This window comes from Cervus elaphus, chromosome 18 (assembly GCF_910594005.1).
Source record: "Cervus elaphus chromosome 18, mCerEla1.1, whole genome shotgun sequence".
NCBI classification, from domain to species: Eukaryota; Metazoa; Chordata; class Mammalia; order Artiodactyla; family Cervidae; genus Cervus; species Cervus elaphus.
Genome location: NC_057832.1, coordinates 78,640,978 through 78,660,462, shown reverse-complemented (window position 1 = coordinate 78,660,462; position 19,485 = coordinate 78,640,978). Strand labels below are relative to the sequence as shown.

General features: G+C 35.2%; 1 protein-coding gene across 8 annotated transcripts in view; it reads left to right on the top strand.

Moving 5' to 3' along the window:
- The window catches only part of PALS2 (protein associated with LIN7 2, MAGUK p55 family member), a 127,874-nt gene that overhangs the window by 91,280 nt on the left and 17,109 nt on the right, over positions 1-19,485 (top strand). For 6 of the 8 annotated variants that reach the window (XM_043871777.1, XM_043871776.1, XM_043871775.1 and 3 more), the window contains exons 6-10: positions 9,223-9,264; positions 10,721-10,852; positions 14,767-14,866; positions 15,195-15,263; positions 16,791-16,952. In XM_043871777.1, the coding sequence (XP_043727712.1) occupies positions 9,223-9,264; positions 10,721-10,852; positions 14,767-14,866; positions 15,195-15,263; positions 16,791-16,952 (505 nt within the window). The remainder of the gene's footprint in view (positions 1-9,222; positions 9,265-10,720; positions 10,853-14,766; positions 14,867-15,194; positions 15,264-16,790; positions 16,953-19,485) is intronic. The other 2 variants (XM_043871779.1, XM_043871774.1) reach the window with 1 other exon arrangement.

Here is a 19,485-nt window from a genome sequence, read left to right as displayed (position 1 = left end):
TTTGATTAGACAGACCTTTGTTGGCAAAGTCATGTCTCTGCTTTTTAATATGCTGTCTAGGTTGGTCATAGCTTTTCTTCCAAGGAGCAAGCGTCTTTTAATTTCATGGCTGCAGTTACCATCTGCAGTAATTTTGGAGCCCCCAAAAATAGAGTCTCCCACTGTTTCCATTGTTTCCCCATCTATTTGTCATGAAGTGATGGGACTGGATGCCATGATCTTAGTTTTTCAAATGTTGAGTTTTAAGCCAACTTTTTGACTTAAACTCACCTTGTGCAGTGATTTTTGGACCCTAGCATTTCAGTAACCTACAGCTGATATGAGAAAAACCTTAAAGACTTTTTGTCATTAATTAGCAAACAGTTTTGACACATGTCATGTTCCAGGCCCTGTGAGGAAAATAAACATGTAGTCCTGATCACCTCTAGCTTAGTGTTCCAGTGATGGGCTAAACAGAGAATGAGGCCAGAAAGAGAGAATGGGTCCAAATTGAAAAGAATCTTGAACACCTGGTTTGTACCATTTGCTCTATGTTTTGTAACTGATTTTTAGGTAAAACAGATTATTAAGCATGGCAGTGTTTTAATGACAGTGGTCACTAACCTCATTATGTTGAGTGAATTTTAAAAAGGAGAGAGATGAGATTGTGTAGCCAGGAAGCAGATTTTTAAAAGTGTGAGGTAATTTGTGAAAGGCAATTCTCATGAAAGGCTGTGATGACTGCTTTGTTTCAAATAACTGTGCCACCACCTACTAGCTTATCCTCTGTCTTCATTTTCTCATCTGTATAGGTAAGAGTATTTCTTTTCTCAAAAGATTACTGTAAGGATCAAATAGATTAATTCAGCAGCTCCTGTCACATCTGCATACCAGCCCATAGCTGCTGCTATTGTAATGATGGTAATTAGGTGGTGGTGTGATTCCAAAGAAATGGTAAAGAAGGAAAAAGTGATGAGATAATTGCAAAGGAACAATTGACACCTATGATAAGCATGTTGAAACTTGAGAGGGTTTTCAAATCCAGATAATGTAGATATAGGAAATATTCATCAGTGTTTTAGATGCATTTAATTTAGGTTTTCCAGAAGTTTGTTCCAAGTATGAGTAAAACTGCAGGTCTTTTACGTAAGATGCTGCCACTATACTTATTTTAATATTGTTAATATGATCATTTAAAAGACTAGTATGTCTATTTCTATAAAAGTCTTTGAAATAACCTGTGTTGAATACCTGCTTTATATTGTTCTTTGGGGGAGTAAGAATAGTCAGTCATGAATTTTAGCATGTAAATTGGATTTCTGAAAATACACAGGCTTGTAGTGAACTTTCATTTAAATGAAGGATAGAGACCTTGTCTTTTCAAGGAAAAGACTCATAAGAGAAATGGCATTAGAAATTAGACATTTTAAATAGCTAATGTCCCTCAGACTATCTTTATTCCTCAGTTGGCACCTAAGTAGATTGGAAAAGTAGAACTTAAGATTTATTTATTTTTTAAAAATTATACATTATTTGTGATAGTTAGACTTTTCTTTTTAACCCACTGTAGTTCAAACTTCAGGATTCCTACCAGCTCACCATGACTATAGTGGACTATTTTATTTTATAATGACTATTTTATGGAAAATTTTTTCTAATATCAATAGTGAGGGCTTTGGTTCAAATCCCTTTGTAGAATCTGCATCTGGTGAATGGTCTGAATGATGTGAAATGCAAGGATATTTAGCCCTGTCTTAGACGTATATTTTTCTCCATCTTGTGCCTTCTCAAAATCTGCTTTTTATTTAGCATTCAGAACTGAGAGAAGGCATTGAAATAGGGACGGTCTAACCTTCCATACAAGCCTGAGCCGATCTCAGACCTGTCTTACCATAAAAAAAGAAGGGACTAACATGAAGACTTCCAACAGAAGAGATAAAACACACCCAAAGTGGGACGTTTTTAAAGTGAAAGGGGGAATAATTACTAATTATACTGGAATAGGACTGTCCTGGGCACACTGTATTCCTCTTATGAGAGACACTAATGGAAAGCAAGGGCTTTTAGCTTCTCCAGTTCTTCCGCTCTTTGACTAACTGGAAGCTCCACCAGCTCTATCTCTTAACTGCTGTGAGAGCAGGTGGAAACCAGGAGGTCTTCATACCAGGGTTGTGTTTTTCAAAGCATGGTCAGTAGATCATCTTTATCAATATCATTTGAGGTGCTTATTAAAAATCCAAAATTTTTCATGAGACCAAAAAATCTATATTTTTAAATTTGAAGACCAGGAGGGGTTAGAAATTGCAGCTAATTCTGAAGTTCTCTAGCTTACATGTATGTAGGTTTCCAAAGACTGTTTAAAACTCCATTTCTTTATTTATGGCCAAATTAATGGGAATTCTCTCTTTAAGGCCATTATGACCCACATAACAAAAATATTATGAGAAGTTTGTTTTATTTCATTCAAGGATGTATGTTAGAATTCTCAACAATGTATTAGCAAATGAAATTTAATGATATATAAAAAAGATAATGTATCCAAGCTAGGATGGTTTCATATTAGAAAGTTCATATATGTAACCAAACAAATTAACAGATTAAAGAAGAAAAATGTAAGTAGAGAATTTGATAAAATTCAGTACCTATTCATGATTTTTTAAATAAGATTAGTAAATTGGGAACAGGAAAGAACCTCCTTAATCTTATTTTTTAAAAAAACTAAAACAAACATTATTCTCAATAGTTGACTGTTAGAAGCATTTCTCTTTAAAAATCAGGAACAGAATTTTAAGCTGGTCTTCCTGAGATTACTTGAGTGCCAAGCCTAGGGCCCCTGTGAAGTCCCACTTCCACTCCAAGATGGAAAAAACCCACCATAAAGAGAAACTTGCCAAACTTCAGGCATACTTGTGCATTGGTAAAAAAGGAACCACCCTCAGATGATATATCAAATATCTGTTATAACAGATGATAAAAAAAATCTTCAGTTCTCTTTTAAAAAACTCAGAATAAACATTATCTCTGATTTTAAAGAGGTAAGTATATTTGCAAAGCAGTAAGTGATGATTCATTTTAACAATCCTGATGCTCAGACATTTCTGGCAGCAGTCCATTACCAGCTGTGCTGAGACAAAGCTCCTGACAGAAAGGCCACCCGAATCTTAGACCAGCTTGGTGTCAACAAGCTTTCAGGATCCTGGCAGAAGCTGGGGTGGAAGCCCCACTTGCTATTGGGAAGGAGAGTGATCTTGTTCAGAATTTTGATGAGGCTTCCAACAGTGAGGCAAACAGAACTTCTTTAAAAAAAGAAAGAAAAGAAACTTCAAGAATGTTGACTTCTAAAAAATTTTGTTTAGGATGTAGTTAAATATAGAAACCTGTAGTAGTTTAAGTTCTGAGGTTCTTGGACACTGCTGCTTTTTAAATTTTTGTTTGTACACAACTATTTGTTTGCAGTTATAAGCCAAAGAAGCCAGAACTTAAAGTTTAAAACAAGGGTTAATGTCATTGCCTAGTTAAAAAAATTAAAACTACAGAAGGATGTTCATTAGTACCATTTATGTTCAATATTTTATGGAAAATTCCATAAGCACAAGAAGACAGAAATAATTATGAAAGCAGAAGATTTGGAAAGAAGAACATAAAACGTTATTTTCAGATAATTTTTTTTTTAACTGAAAGCCTCCCTGAACTGTAAATTACTAGAAATAATTTAGCAGAATGCTTTAAAATAAGATTAATATACAAAAGTCAGTTTCATTTCTATATGCCATCAGCAGACATCTATAAATGTAACTAAGACATCATTTATAATAGAGAATGTCACATTTATGTCTAGAAATAACCTAATAAAAATATTCACCTCCATGTGCAAAAAAATTAAGATCTAAATAGATATATCATGTTTATGGACAGGAAAACAGTATTATGAAGATATCAATTTTCCTTAAATTGACTTGTAGATTCAGTTAAATTCCAATGAAAATTTCAGTAAGATTTTTTCATGGTATTTGGTAAGATGCATAGCTAAGACACTTGAGGCAGAAAAGCAGAAATAGGGGCTTATTATTAATGTGTAGGAATTAAGATATGTGGTATTGGCATAGGATTAGACAGAATGAGCAGTGGAAGAGTTCAGAAAGAGATCTACACATATATGTTACTTTGATATCTCACAGAGCTGATATGTCTTTCAGTGAGAAAGACTATTCAGTGAAAGTGTTAATTCATAGGGATAATACGTGAAAATGTGTTCCTATTTTACTCTTCGTACACTAATGGTCAGTAAACACGCGAAGAGATATTTAAAATCATAATGTGAGATACCATTTTATACCATTCAGTTGCAAAAAAATGTAGATGTGAAGCTAGACTCTCTCTTCTACATTGCTGGTGGCAGTGTAAATTGGTGTAACCACTTTGGGGGGCAAAAGGTTTAGCATTATCAAGGTTGAAAGTTTCCACATACTAAGACACATAATTTTTTAGAGCAATACGTGTGTAGCTGGCAACATGTTGATAAGCATGTCAGTTCCCCAAAAGAGCACATGCATAGGGCATAATACTATCTTTTTGAAGTTTTAAATAGCTGTATATTTTTGCAGATTACATATAGGTCTAATAAAACTTAAAAAAAGAAAAGCAAAGAATTTATGAACACAGGATTCAGGATAAGGGTTACCTTTGCTTTTGGGGAAGCCAGGGCAGTGCGAGGGAATGGAATATGGGCAGGAGGACCGTGTAGGTTTCTAGCTTCTGTTTTATGTGGTAAGCTCATGACTATTACATTATTAAAACTAACAAGATTAAAAAACAAAAGCAGACCTTGCATGGACCAATGACTCAAGTGTAGTGTAAATTAAGAATTATTAGTATGATTCAGAGCAGCGTAGGTTTATTTGTTTATACTAACAGAATGTGGCCCACGTATGGTTATTTACCATATAGGAGTATGAATTGCCCCTCAGAGCTTTTTAAACCAAATATATAGTTTCCTTGCTGATCTCAAAATATATTACTTGTATGTGTGCATTTGAGTATGTGGAGTTCATGCACTTTGAAAATCTTTGGAAAAATAGCATATCTGTTATTATCTTAGAGAACTTCTTAGCAACTCCGATCATTGCGTTCACTACCCTGTCACTTACTCTAATACACAGGCTCAGGTGGACCTGAAACTGTGGTTTGAGGCCAAGAGTGTGTATGCAGTACTTGTACCGTGTTCCAGCCAACACATTCCCAAATGAATTACCAGCCTCCTTCTGATTTATGACAAAGGTCATGGTGGAGATGTTTCTCCAGCCTTTCACATTTGATTTCTCTTCTGCTAATTGTTACCATTTGCACAGGCACAGCATATTCCTGTAGTCTTTTATTTTGTCAGTACTTTGACTTTTTATTTTTACATTTTAAAAATATCTTTGAGGTAAAGTTCATAGAAATAGCACACACTTAAAGTATGTAATTAATGAATGTGGACATATCTATTATGTACCTATGAAACCCTCAATACAATCGAGAGAGTGAACATCTCTGTCACTCCTAGAGGTTTTCCTGGGTTCACTGTAATCCTGCCTGCCTACTCCTCATCCCAACCTTCATGCCAGGCAAGTACTGCTCTTCTATCACTATAAATTAGTTTATGTTTTCTGCATTTTTATATAAATGAGTTCATACAACATGAATCCTTTGATTTTGCTTTTTAAAAAAAAATATGACTTCTTTCATTCAGCATAATTATTTGAGGGATTTAACCATGTTTCCATGTGTGTTAGTAGTTGATTCCTTCTCATTGACAAGCAGTATTCCATTACAACATGGCTGTTCCACAGTTGGATTTATCCACTAACTGGCTAGTGAACATTTCTGTTGTTTCTAGTTTGGGGCTATTATAAATAAAGATGCTAAACATTTACATGTAAGTCCCTTGAGTAAATACCTAAGACTTGAAGTATTGGGTCATTTGATAGTTGTATGATGAACTTTTAAAGAAATGACCGAACTATTTTCAAAAGTGGTTGTACCAGTTTACATTTCCACCAACATTACATGAAAGTTGCAATTACTGCACATCTTCACCAGCATTTGGTATAGTCAGTCTTTATAATTTTAGCCATTCTCATAAGGGTGGCATGGTGTCATATGGTGATTTTAATTGGCATTTTCCTAATGATTGCTAATATTGAGCATCTTTTCATGTGCTTATTTGCCATGGTTATGACAATTTTAATGTCTTCAAATCTTTCACCCATTTTTTTATTGAGTTGGTTTTTTTCCATTTGTTTAGTTTTGAGAGTTCTTTATGTTTTGATACAAGTACTTTATCGGAATTATAATTTACAAAAATTTTTTTCCTAGTGAGAAGGCTTGTCTTCATTCTCTTAGTGGTATAATATGAAGGCAGATGTTCTTAATTTTGATGAAGTCTAATTTGTCCTTTTTTTCTTAACAAATCATGCTTTTTCTCTGTGTAAAAAAAAAATGTACAACACAAGGTTATAAAGATTTTCACTTTTAGTTGTATACTCTGCATCTTGTTCTATGATCCATTTTCTCTGAATTTTTGTATAGGGTATAAGATATGGATCAAAGAATTCGTTTGGATTTTCTGTTTCTGTTTTAGCATCTGGGTATCCAGTTTTTCCAGCTCTGTTTGTTGAAAAGACTGTTTCTTTCATTAGATTTGGAAATTTTTTTGATTGTTTCTACTTTGAATATTTTTTCTGTTCCTCACTTTCTCCTCCCCTTTGGTGATATATGAGTTATTCATGTTGGGCTCCTTGAAGTTGTCCCATAGCTCACTGATACTCTTCATTTATTCAGCCTTGCTTTCTCCCACTTTTTCATGTTGGACAGTTTCTGTTGCAATGTCTTCATTTTTTTTTTCTTCTTTTTTTTTTCTTCTTTTTTTCCCCTAAGATGTCTAATCTGCTGTTAATCATATGTGGTATACTTTTAATCTTAGGTATTTTTGTTTTCATCTCTAGAAATTTGAACTGAATCTTTTTTTCTTTATATCTGCCATGTTTCTACCTAACATGTTGAATCCTTCCTATAGCTTCTTGAACATATGCTACAATATGTAAAGTTAAAAATAACTATTTTAAAGTCCTTGCCTTCTAATTCAGTCCTATTTGTCATTTCTGTGTCACTCTTCACTGGTTTATTTTTCTTTTCTCCATATTTTAGATTGTATTTTCCTGCTTATTTGCATGCCTGGTTATTTTTGATTGGCTGCCAGAACTGAATTTTATCTTGTTGAGTACTGGATATTTTGTTATTCTTAGAAATATTCTCAAGCTTTGTTCTAGAATAGTTAAAAGGGAGCAGTCAGACCCTTTCAGATTTTGTTTTATAAGCTTTGTTAGGTGAAACCGGAGTAAGACTAAGTCTAGGGCAAAACTCTTTTGAATACTGAATTCTTCATGAATTGTGAAGTTTTTTCACTCACAATGGTGATAGAAACTGTTTGACGTTACATGATCTTCTGATATCTTTGCCCATTAATGCTGCTCTTTACCTGATTAGTATTCAGCTGAACCTGGAGGGAGTCCTCTGCAGTTCTCAAGTTCTTTCTCTGTGCAGACTTTGCTTCCTGTTGCTCTTTTCTGTGCACTGGGGCCACTTTGATAGCCCTGGTCACTCAGCTCATCTCCTCAAGTTGGAGACCATCAGACTTCTACCTAGAGTCCCCCTTCTTGCACTGCACCTGGGAACTTTCTCTGCAGTTAGTTGGGGCAGAGGTAAAGTTCATCTTGTTTGTTTCTATTTTTTAAGAATCACTGTCTTTGTAGTCTGATGTCTTGACAAACATTTCATATATTTTGTCCAATATTTTAGTTGTCTCAGGTTAGAGAATGGGTACTTGTTACTTCATTGTAGACAGAAGGGGGAGTCATTTTATCTTTACTTTCATTACCATAAGAATTTAGTTTTCATTTAGAAGGTTCTAAAAGTCAAGAAGTAGGAATATGTAGTCAGTTGAAATCTCTCTCCTAATCCACTACCAGTCTAGTCCTCACTTCCTATTGTTAAACAATTAGATTGCTCCCAATCTCTTGTGATTAAGAAATAATAGTTAATAATCTCCTATGTAAGTCATTTTGCATATATCTGAGTAACACTGCTATTGAGTACATCCCCAGAGATGGATTACTAGGTCAGAGGGTTTTTATAATTTTGATAGCTGTTGGTTGCTAAATTGGCCTCTCAAGGGATTAAATCAATTCTTCCACCAACCTGTTAGGACTGTGGGCCAACTGGCATTTTCCTATCTACAGCATGTTGTCAGATATTTGGATTCCTGCTAATGTGATGGGAGGAAAATGTTACTGTAATATAGCTTTAATTTGTATTTCTACTCTGAGTGAGGTTAACATTGCTTCCTGCTTTAAAAGCCACTTTCTTTTTTCTATTCCATCTCCTTTAGATTGTTGATCGTTTAGTTCTGTTAGTGATTAGAATATGAGATTGAAATATATTAGCAGGTTGTGTTTAGTCACTTCTTAACCAATAAACAGTTAACATCCATAGCTTATTAGTGAAACATTTTTAAATGTGCTTATGAAATATAATTGTACAAAATCTAGTCAAATCTCTATGATTTAAAGGCCATTGCAAAATGTTTCGATCAAAGGTTGGGGTTAATTGATTTTTCAGGCAAATTTTCAAAGGTCAGAGTAAAACTAATATAATCTGAGTGTTTGGAGCATGAGAGTAATGTCCCAAAACTAATTTGGTTAATGAAAAAAATAAGAATTGTTTCTTCTAGAAATCATTTACATTTGAGAGATGTGGTTTGTTTTGCAAATGATGACATTTCCAGCACCATTTGATGGGAGTAGAGAAATGAATATTTGAATTGGACTAACTGAGAATGTCTAAGCCTTTTGTTACAAAGTATATTCTGACCCACAGATAAGACAAATAGACACATTCATGGTTAGATGATAGGATCCTCTTACTATTCATCCAGTACAGCTTTTATGAGAAATAAGGAGTATCCAAGTATTTTTTTTTTACATCTTTTACATATCCCTCCTTCATTTCTACCTCATCTCCACTAACTTTTGCTTTTATCATTTATAATTTTCAGGTATTATATCTTTTGGACATTTAATTAGGGAAGTAGTTGCTTTACCAAGTGAATGAAATGAAAATGGGCCAGTAGTTTGTTTATATTTTGTTAATTTATTATCAGTTTAAAGTCTGGCTTTATTTATGCAATGAAAAATATATTTTTAGAGTTGCATCAATATGGAGAGGCATCCAGCACACGTCCGTCAGGTATGGTGTCATTCCAGGACATTTTGTGGTACTCCTTGTTTCTGTCTTTTTAGCCAACTAAATTTACCTAATTACACTTAATCATTCTGGATTTTTTTCCATTGCCAAACCACTGAGCTGCATGCCATTGTCAAGTTAGCCAATTGTCACATTTTAGCAATCATAATACTGTTTGTATGCTTGCTTTGTAGGTATTTCTAAAATTGCGTATCATGGAAAAAATTACTGGCTTGCTGATTTTTTTTAAGCATTAATATTTAGCCTTTCAAAAGTTACTGAAAATATTCTGAATGCTTTCTATCAAAATCATCTAATTGTAAATAACTAAAATTTTGTTTCCAAATTTAATTATTTTTAAATTATTTTAATATGCATCCATCACGTTACATTTTACTACACTAATAATGTAATGGATCTACTTGTGCTATTTGAAAATGCTGTTTGGTTATATTTATAGAAGTATGATAAACATAGGAAAGTAACATTATTATTCTGACTATGTGCTTTCCTGCTCGTTAGTTTACCTGCTGACTAATGCTTAGTTCTCTAGAAGACAAAATTTAAATTTCCATAAGTATGCCTGGAAAAGGTCTGTAGTAAGAAAGTAATTAGTCTGAACTTGCCATCGAATACTGAAAATGCTTAACTAGAATTCAAAATTAAATAAACTAAATATTTTGGATATTGGAAATCATAACCATGGTAACTGACACAGTTTTATTAATAAAACAGATTTAAAAGAAATTTGCATAGTTAACATGAATTTAAATTGGAAAATAGCTTCAGGGCTTTTTTAGTATTTGTCTTCCTATTAATTTGATGCTGATTACTTACATCAAAGCAAGATAATTCCAGAAAAGTATTTTCCTCACAACTTTTGGCCAATGTGAATCTATGTGACTAAAAATATATGTTTTTACCATGAATGGAAGTTTGTCTTTTTTAAAAAAAGATTACTGACTATATTTCAGGTCTGATTTCAACATGAACCTTTATTGTTTAATTTTGGCTTTAGGAATCTTTCAAAAAGTCATTACTACTATATCTGAAACTTACGACCTAACTGCATATATTAGTTCAGGATGTTAATTAGAAAGTGGCATTTACTTGCATAAAAATTATGCACTGTTGGTTGGACAATCATGTGAAAAGATTGGGAGAAAGTGAGAAAGCAAGAAAGGTGGAGGAAAGCAGTTGTTAAAACTGTTAAGATTAGAAGTTAAAGATAGAAACAAAAATCTAATGTAGTACTAATGTTTATTTCCTGTTTTGTTTTCTGATGCCAAAGTATTGATGTGCTAATAACTTTATATTTAAGAAAAACAAGTTCCTTAGTTGAAGTACTAAATACATTATCATTTATATTATCAATTAAATCACAGTGCTTTGAAAAAGACTTCCAAAATCCAGTGACAAATGGTGCATTTCTAGTATTTTTAATTATGCTGTGTTTTAGGTATTTGTGAAATGTCATTTTGATTATAATCCATACAATGATAACCTGATACCCTGCAAAGAAGCAGGATTGAAGTTTTCAAAAGGAGAAATTCTTCAGATTGTAAACAGAGAAGACCCAAACTGGTGGCAGGTTAGTACGCTTCTCAAAATTTCTTCACCTGCTTTCTTATTTTCAATCTTAGATCTGACCAATTTCTGAATATTCAGGAGGAAAGTATTATTATTTGTTCCCGTGATTTTTTTTTCCCCCTGCATGAACAGCTCCCGCTTCGTGGCTATTAATTTTGTGGACAGAAGACCAAATTGAGAGGGACTTTGTGAGTAGCTGTTAATGAAGTCAGTATTAACTAGCCTGTGGTTTAGAGACTAGACCAGTCGGTTCTTCCACATAAGATTACAGTAAAATATAGTACTCAGCAGGAACAGCTCACCTGAGGTCATCCTTTTCAGTGTTTGTTTTAACTAGGAGTCTTTACTGTGGGTAGAGTAGTGTTCCTCTTGTCTCCTCTCACTATATTTATGTTCATGACAAATATAATTTAATTTCTCTAATTCTTGAATCTATTTGCCCACCTCAGTTACTGAGAGTTAAAGGTTTGCTTTATCATCTGTTTTGTTTGGTTTTGGATTAAAATCTGTGTGTATAGAAAGGGATGTGTGTTACCACTGTCTTTTCCCCTTCCATTTTTCAGAAGATGAGTGTGATAGTCTTCTTGTTTTTCCTTTCCACTAATACAGTTTTCAGAAGTCTCTAGCAGCCGTAATAAGTCTGTTTTTGTAATTGTTTACATAGACTAACAACCAGAACTGGAGAAACAAAGTCTAAAATTCCTTAAACTGTCAAAGTAAAAGAGAGTCTCATTAAGGAGCAAGATGTGAGAGGGAAGGACCTGGGATCCACACTGAACTCTGACTTAAACCTAGATATTAGTAACTCAGAGCTTCCCTGGTTGCTCAGACCATAAAGAATCTGACTGCAATGCAGGAGACCCAGGTTCAATTCCTGGGTCGGGAAAGTCTCCTGAAGAAGGGAATGGCAGCCCACTCCACTATTCTTGCCTGGAGAATTCCATGGCCAGAGGAGCCTAGCAGGCTACAGTCTAGGGGGTCACAAAGAGTCAGATACCACTGAGCAACTAAACAGTCATTCAGTTCAATCAGTTCAGTCGCTCAGTCATGTCTGACTCTGCGACCCCATGAACCGCAGCACGCCAGGCCTCTCTATCCATCACCAACTCCCAGAGTCCACCCAAACCCACGTCCATCGAGTCGGTGATGCCATCCAACCATCTCATCCTCTGTCGTCCCCTTCTCCTCCTGCCCCCAATCCCTCCCAGCATCAGGGTCTTTTCCAATGAGTCAGCTCTTTGCATCAGGTGGCCAAAGTATTGGAGTTGCAGCTTCAACATCAGTCCTTCCAATGAACACCCAGGATTGATCTCCTTTAGGATGGACTGGTTGGATCTCCTTGCAGTCCAAGGGACTCTCAAGAGTCTTCTCCAACACCACGGTTCAAAAGCATCAATTCTTCAGCACTCAGCTTTCTTTATAGTCCAACTCTCACATCCATACATGACCACTGGAAAAACCATAGCCTTGACTAGACGGACGTTTGTTGGCAAAGTGATGTCTCTGCTTTCTAATATGCTGTCTAGGTTGGTCTTAACTTTCCTTCCAAGAAATAAGTGTCTTTTAATTTCATGACTGCAATCACCATCTGCAGTGATTTTGGAGCCCCAAAAAATAAAGTCAGCCACCATTTCCACTGTTTCCCCATCTACCTGCCATGAAGTGATGAGACTGGATGCCATGATCTTATTTTTCTGAATGTTGAGCTTTAAGCCAACTTTTTCACTCTCCTCTTTCACTTTCATCAAGAGGCTCTTTAGTTCTTCTTCACTTTCTGCCATAAGGGTGGTGTCCTCTGCATATCTGAGGTTATTGATATTTCTCCTGGCAGTCTTGATTCCAGCTTGTGCTTCCTCCAGCCCAGCGTTTCTTAGATGTACTCTGCATATAAGTTAAATAAGCAGGGTGACAATATACAGCCTTGACGTATTCCTTTTCCTATTTGGAACCAGTCTGTTGTTCCATGTCCAGTTCTAACTCTTGCTTCCTGACCTGCTCAAATTAACTCTAATAAGTTATATTGACTTCTGAGGGGGGATGAATTATAACAATAAGAACAATCTTACTAATATGTCCTTCAAGTTAAGACATTATAATGTATAAGTGTACTATGTGGTGAGAGAACTAAGAAATGAGTAAACAGAATCCATGAGTTCAAGAGGTTTCAACTGAATTTCTTAGAACTCTCATCTAAAAATATCTGCTTTCTATGGGCAGTTTCCTTTGTTGAACTTTACCAAGTTTTTTTTTCCCCCCTTCTCTCTGAATGCCATCTCTTAGTTTTCTTCTAACCCTGTCAGCAGTATCTATCTGTCTCTTCCTGCATTTTTGTCATCTGTTACTCAAAATGTATTTTTCAAGATTTTAATTGCTAAAAATAATACTGGATTTTTCTGTTCTAGTTGTAAGGATAAAGTCACTAACAATGTGCGATAAGCCAGTATCTCTAGTAGCCAGTTCTCCAGCCAGTTTTGAAATACTTTGGGTTTCAGTTTAAAAGTTAGGGTTTTTTTAAATTAATTTATTTTTTATTGAAGAATAATTGCTTTACAGAATTTTGCTGTTTTCTGTCAAACCTCAACATGAATCAGCCATAAGTATACATATATCCCCTCCCTTTTGAACCTCCCTCCCAACTGCCTCCCTGCCCCACCTATCCAACCCGACACAGAGCCCCTGTTTCATTTTCCTGAGGCATACAGCAAATTCCCACTGGCTATCTATTTTGCATGTGGTAGTGTAAGTTCTCTTGTTACTCTTTCCATACATCTCACCCTCTCCTCCCCTCTCCCCATGTCCATAAGTCTATTCTCTATGTCTGTTTCTTCACTGTTGCCCTGTAAATAAATTCTTCAGTACCATTTTTCTGGATTCCATATATGTGTGTTAGAATATGGTGTTTATCTTTCTCTTTCTGACTGACTTCACTCTGTAGAGCAGGTCCCAGGTTCATCCACCTCATTAGAACTGAGTCAAATGTGTTCCTTTTTATAGCTGAGTGATATTCCATTGTGTATATGTACCACAACTTCTTTATCCATTCATCTGTCAATGGACATCTAGGTTGCTTCCATGTACTAGCTATTGTAAATAGTGCTACAATGACCAGTGGGATACATGAGTCTTTTTCAGTTTTGGTTTCCTCAGGGTATATGCCTAGGAGTGGGATTGCTGTGTCATATGGTGGTTTTATTCCTAGTTTTTTAAGGAATCTCCATACCATCTTCTATAGTGGCTGTATCAATTTACATTCCTACCAACAGTGCAAGAGTATTCCCTTTTCTCCACATCCTCTCCCGCATTTATTGTTTGTAGACTTTTTTGATGAGGGCCATTCTGACCAGTGTGAGGTGATATCTCATTGTAGTTTTGATTTGCATTTCTCTAATAATGAGCGAAGTAGGTGACCTTTTACCCATTTTAAACTTACTCTCCCTCTCAGGATATTCAGATTCCTGGCAGCATGAATTAAACCCTCCACTCTGTTCCACTCTGTCCCAGTGCTGTCTTCCCGCCCCCCCCCCACTTTGATTTGGCCTCAGGAAATACCATTGTAGTAGGATTAATATGATAGTAAACACCTAACTAACAAGTGCTAACACAGAGAACAGTATTTATTCCTTTCCATTCCCACTAGTTTACCATTATAAATAAAAAGCTATTAGTAATTTAAAGGTCTTGTATGCTTTTGTATTTTGGTCTCAAAATTTCACTACCAGCTGGCACTCTTGTTAGGAGCCCATTGATTCCTCAGTACTAAGGTCTTTCAGTATCCTGACAGTACCATGGACTTAAATATCAAGGTCCGTTTCTTAAGAGCAAATTTTTTTTAACTGACTACTGCTTGTCCTGCTTATTAGAATGTGGTCTCAAATTTTAGTCACTGATACATACACTTCATTAATTTGATTCTAGGCTAGCCATGTAAAAGAGGGAGGAAGTGCTGGTCTCATTCCAAGCCAGTTCCTGGAAGAGAAGAGAAAGGCCTTTGTTAGAAGAGACTGGGACAATTCAGGTGATGAACTCGACAATAAGTAACAAGTAGCCATTTGTGGCCTCGGTTTTTCTTGCCCTTTCATCTGAATTAGCAGATGAATTTATTTAAAATATACCTAGAATCAATATATGCTTCATTGTATCGCTCTCAGAAGTAAACTTTTTGATCCCTTTCTGCCACCTGCTGGTATTATATCAGAATTCAGTGGCTCAGCTCACCCCTGCCCATTTCTGCTCTGTAGGATGCAGCTCTGGGAAGATAATTCTCCCAGCCCTATAGAATACTACAGGGCAATGTATATATTCTGACATACCATTTAAGTTATATTTGCCTTGTCATCCTTCAGGACCTTTTTGTGGAACCATAAGTAGCAAAAAAAAGAAAAAGATGATGTATCTCACAACCAGAAATGCAGGTATGTTTACTTTTTTGAGAAGTCCAAGTGAACTATGAAATAGCTTTATCATTAGTCAATGTGGCATACGTTCTAAATGTATAATTTTAAATGAATTAATTCATATTAGTACCCGATTGCAAGGAACTGCGATGCGAACACTCAGTGCAGTAACATGTAGGCATTATTTAAATCCTGATATACATGCTTGTACTATGACCAGTGTGCTTTATTTTATGAGCATAATTTACAATAAAATGAATTGCTTAAGATTTATGCTTGTATTAATGAAGGAACAATGTGACAGTTGAAATTGTTTTTTTAAGAACTTCGACAGGAATTTATGTGTTATTTCTACAGAACAAAATCCCTTTTTATGACTATGTAAAAGTGTTATGATTAATGGCAGATGTATTCCACCATAACATTATCCATGATACTTTTAGAGAAACAGTACTGGACCAAACAAATCTTAGCCTGATCTAATAGGATTCTTTCTTAAATTTTTTAGATTTAAAGACAGATAAATATGACACCTACCAGTTACTCTTTTCAGTTGTAGAGGCTGCTAAGAGTGACATGCAGCTCTTTGAATCAGAAGGCTCTGAAGACTCTGACTCAAAGACTCAAAACAACTGATCATTATAAAGGGCTTTCTGGACTTTAGAGCTTCCTCTATGCTGGTAATAAACTAAACAGCACACTATAAAGAAAATAATGACATATTGCAATAATAATAATAATATAATAAGGGAAAATAGACTCTCCCTTAACCTACTGTGGAGAAATTGTGCAAAAAAAGTGTTGCTATTAAGATAATAACTAAGGAAGAAGTGTTATTACTGTAGATTTAGAGTCATAGCCATAATAATAGGTAATATAATATTTCAAATTCTCTTTGGCTTTATTATTCATTAAAAACATATACTTAAAGCTTCCTTGCAAAATGGAAAATTTTTCATTTTCCCATTGATTGTAATTTTGGAATGTGTTTCTACTGAAAATAATTAGGATCAATGTTTTATTTTATACATAAATTTAGAATCTTAACATTTAAATGTTATTAAGTTGCCTGTATGCATTTTATTAATCAAACTGATATTTGCAGAGTTTGCCACACACTATTTACTCATTTATATCATTGGAAGGGGTACTCATTCTATGAAACTTAGTTAAGCAGCTACTCTAGGTATACGGCTATCCTTATTTGATATGCACTTTTTAGTGGAATAGATTACATAAACTAATTTGCAATTTGATTATATTAACTAATTATTTCTACGGATAAATTGCAAAGAAACAAGTTTTAATGGATAGACTGTCTTATAAGTATAAAGCAAGGACACTTTTTTGGCTTTGTTAGATTTTTAAGGCAAAAGGATGGAAGCAGATGTTTAAATCAGAATACAAAATAATTGTACTTTACCAAATTTATTTTTAAAAATCTATGCTAAGTCAGTACAGTTCAAGTGATACTTCATTATCAAGACAGCTAAAACATCACTGAACAGAACTGAATATGATGTTTTCCTATTTCCTTACATTTAGAATTCGATCGTCATGAAATCCAGATATATGAGGAGGTAGCCAAAATGCCTCCCTTCCAGAGAAAGACGTTAGTATTGATAGGAGCTCAAGGTGTAGGACGGAGAAGCTTGAAAAACAGGTTCATAGTGTTAAATCCCACTAGATTTGGAACCACAGTGCCATGTAAGTCTTCTGCATTTCCTTTGCTATTTGATTTGGAAGGAAAGGATATGTGTGTGTCGGTGGGGGGTGGGGATTATTATTATTTTATTCCCAAGGAATTTCTGATTATGCCAATGGAAATGAATGCGCAAATGATACTGAAAATCTCGACAAGTCTACAGCTGTCTTGAAATAGCGCTGTAGCCTCTGTCAGCTTGCTGCCTGGTGGCAGTGACTTCTCCAGACTCCTCAGTCCGGTAATGTTCACTAAATGCGGGTGTTAAGAGTTGTGGCAAAATTAGCATTAGCTTTGTATTTTCTTGTAAGAATGACATATATCTAAAAAGTTGTGTTTTTCACTTATTTTATTGTAAAGGAAAGGGGGAAAGATGCTGGATCCTCTGACATTCCCCGTGTCGCAGTCCCTTTGTAAATTTGTGTGGTCTGGCTTGTAGGTCTCATTCCTGCAAGGTCATAAGCCTGCTTTTTGATAGCACATTAAAAGAGAGTCTTCTTCCAGAGCATGCAAGATTAATTAAGGTCACATATTTATTTATGTATAAAATGCATGATGGGAAGTACAAGCATTAAGTGAACCAAACACTCATTTTATGATCTTTGCATTCTTTCTCCATTCATACATTTACAAGGAAAGTTAAATAGTGTCAGAAGCATGCTTGATGAGAATGGAGTTAGAGCAAGGAGTTAAATGATATATCTGCCTTGTTGTAAGGACGACCATACACGTGTCTTCATGTCTTCATTTTGGAGATATATGAGCCTTTACTTATGGGAACTTACCTCTTCCCTGAATATAAGCCATTTTTGCCTTTGTAACTCCCCTTCCTGTGCTTCCATTGCTGACAAGCCCCCTTTTGATTCACACGGGATTTCTGTAGATATTTTAATTCCTTTAAGCTTTACAAGTCAGGTTTTAGCCTGACATCACTCCATCTCTTTCGGAAGAGTTTTAGGGTGTCTCTCCCTTCATCCAGTATGCTTAGACATTCAGTTCTCAGTGAGTAATCCTGTTGCTAACATTCTTAGGGGTGTATTGAGGGAATAACCCTCTCACTGTCCCTGTGTGTTGTTTGTAATTCCTTTAGGGTTTGAGTTGCATTGTGTGCACTATAAATCAGTAAATCAGACCAATCCTAGTTAAATAGTTTACAAAATAAAAATCTCACTGTGACCAGAGTATTTTAAAGTATTTTGTTTTCTATTTTTATCAAATTAATGCATGTAGCATATTTTAATTAAGTAGTTCTTAAAAATATACAATGAAAAATAACCCAATCTTCTTCTACCTACTTACCAGAAACACTTTTCAATCTTTCTGGTATTTCTTCTGTTAGTCCTCCATATGTTTTAATAATATCTTCATTCTGCTGTTTCTTGCTCTATCTAGTGTAGGCCTTATCTACTCTCTTCCTGAGTGTCCTCCCAATGTAAATATAGCTCTAGTTTCAGTTAATTCAGTTTCACTTTTTTTGTTGTTCAGTTTCACTTTCTTGAACAGCCTTGTGCTCTTCCCCAACCCAGCAATTTCTAGAGTTCTTTTTTTTCTTCCCCTCATTTTACCTTGCCTTCTGTATTCATGCATATAGTTTTGTTTTAAAACAAAGACTGGCTTATTCAGTTAAGTCATGCATTTTTCTTGGAGACCTCGGTCTCACAACCCTCAATCTTCCTGCTTCAGTGAGGACTACACACAATCCTCTCTGGCTATCCCACGTTAGCATAGGGATGTTTCCCTTTATTGTTGTCCTGAGTTGAAGCTATGGTTCCTGGGTCCCGTTCTTTTTCTTTCTTGGTTTATTGCATTGTTTTGCTACAGCACACAACTTGCAACTTGACAAGAAATGTTTTATGGATGTAAATTTTGGATCTTTGTGTTTAAAGTTGTATGTTTTTTGCCCTGTATTTGACTGACTGAGAATATAAAGTCTAAATTGTAATACTGAAGAGATGTTAGTCTTGAATTCAATTTGGTTAAGAAGTCTGTTGTTCAGTCACCAGGTCGTGTTCGACTCTTCGAGACCCCATGCACTGCAGCACACCAGGCTTCCCTGCCCCTCACCATCTCCCAGAATTTGCCCAAGTTCATGTCCATTGAATGAGTGATGCCATCTAATCATCTCATCCTCCATTGCCCCCTTCTCCTTCTGCTTTCATTCTTTCCCAGCATCAGGGTCTTTTAAGAAGTCTAGGACGTCATTCTAATTTTTGTTCTTTCATGAATGACCTGATTTCTCCCTCAGAGTCTTTCTATTTTGTTGGTTTTCATTATCTTCTTATAATGATGTGCCTTTGTGTACATCTATTTTTATTCATTGTGCTGCTGATTGTGGTTCTTCAGACTAGAAATTCATGTTCTTCTATTCTAGGGAATTATGTTTCTTGGATGATTTCTGTTTTCTGTTTTGACTTTTTCTAGAATTTCTATTAGTTAGATGTTGAATATCCTGAATTTATCTCTTTAGTCTCTTACTTTTCATATTGTCCAGCCTTTTATCTTTTTATTCTACTCTTTAAAAGATTACCTTGAATTCTT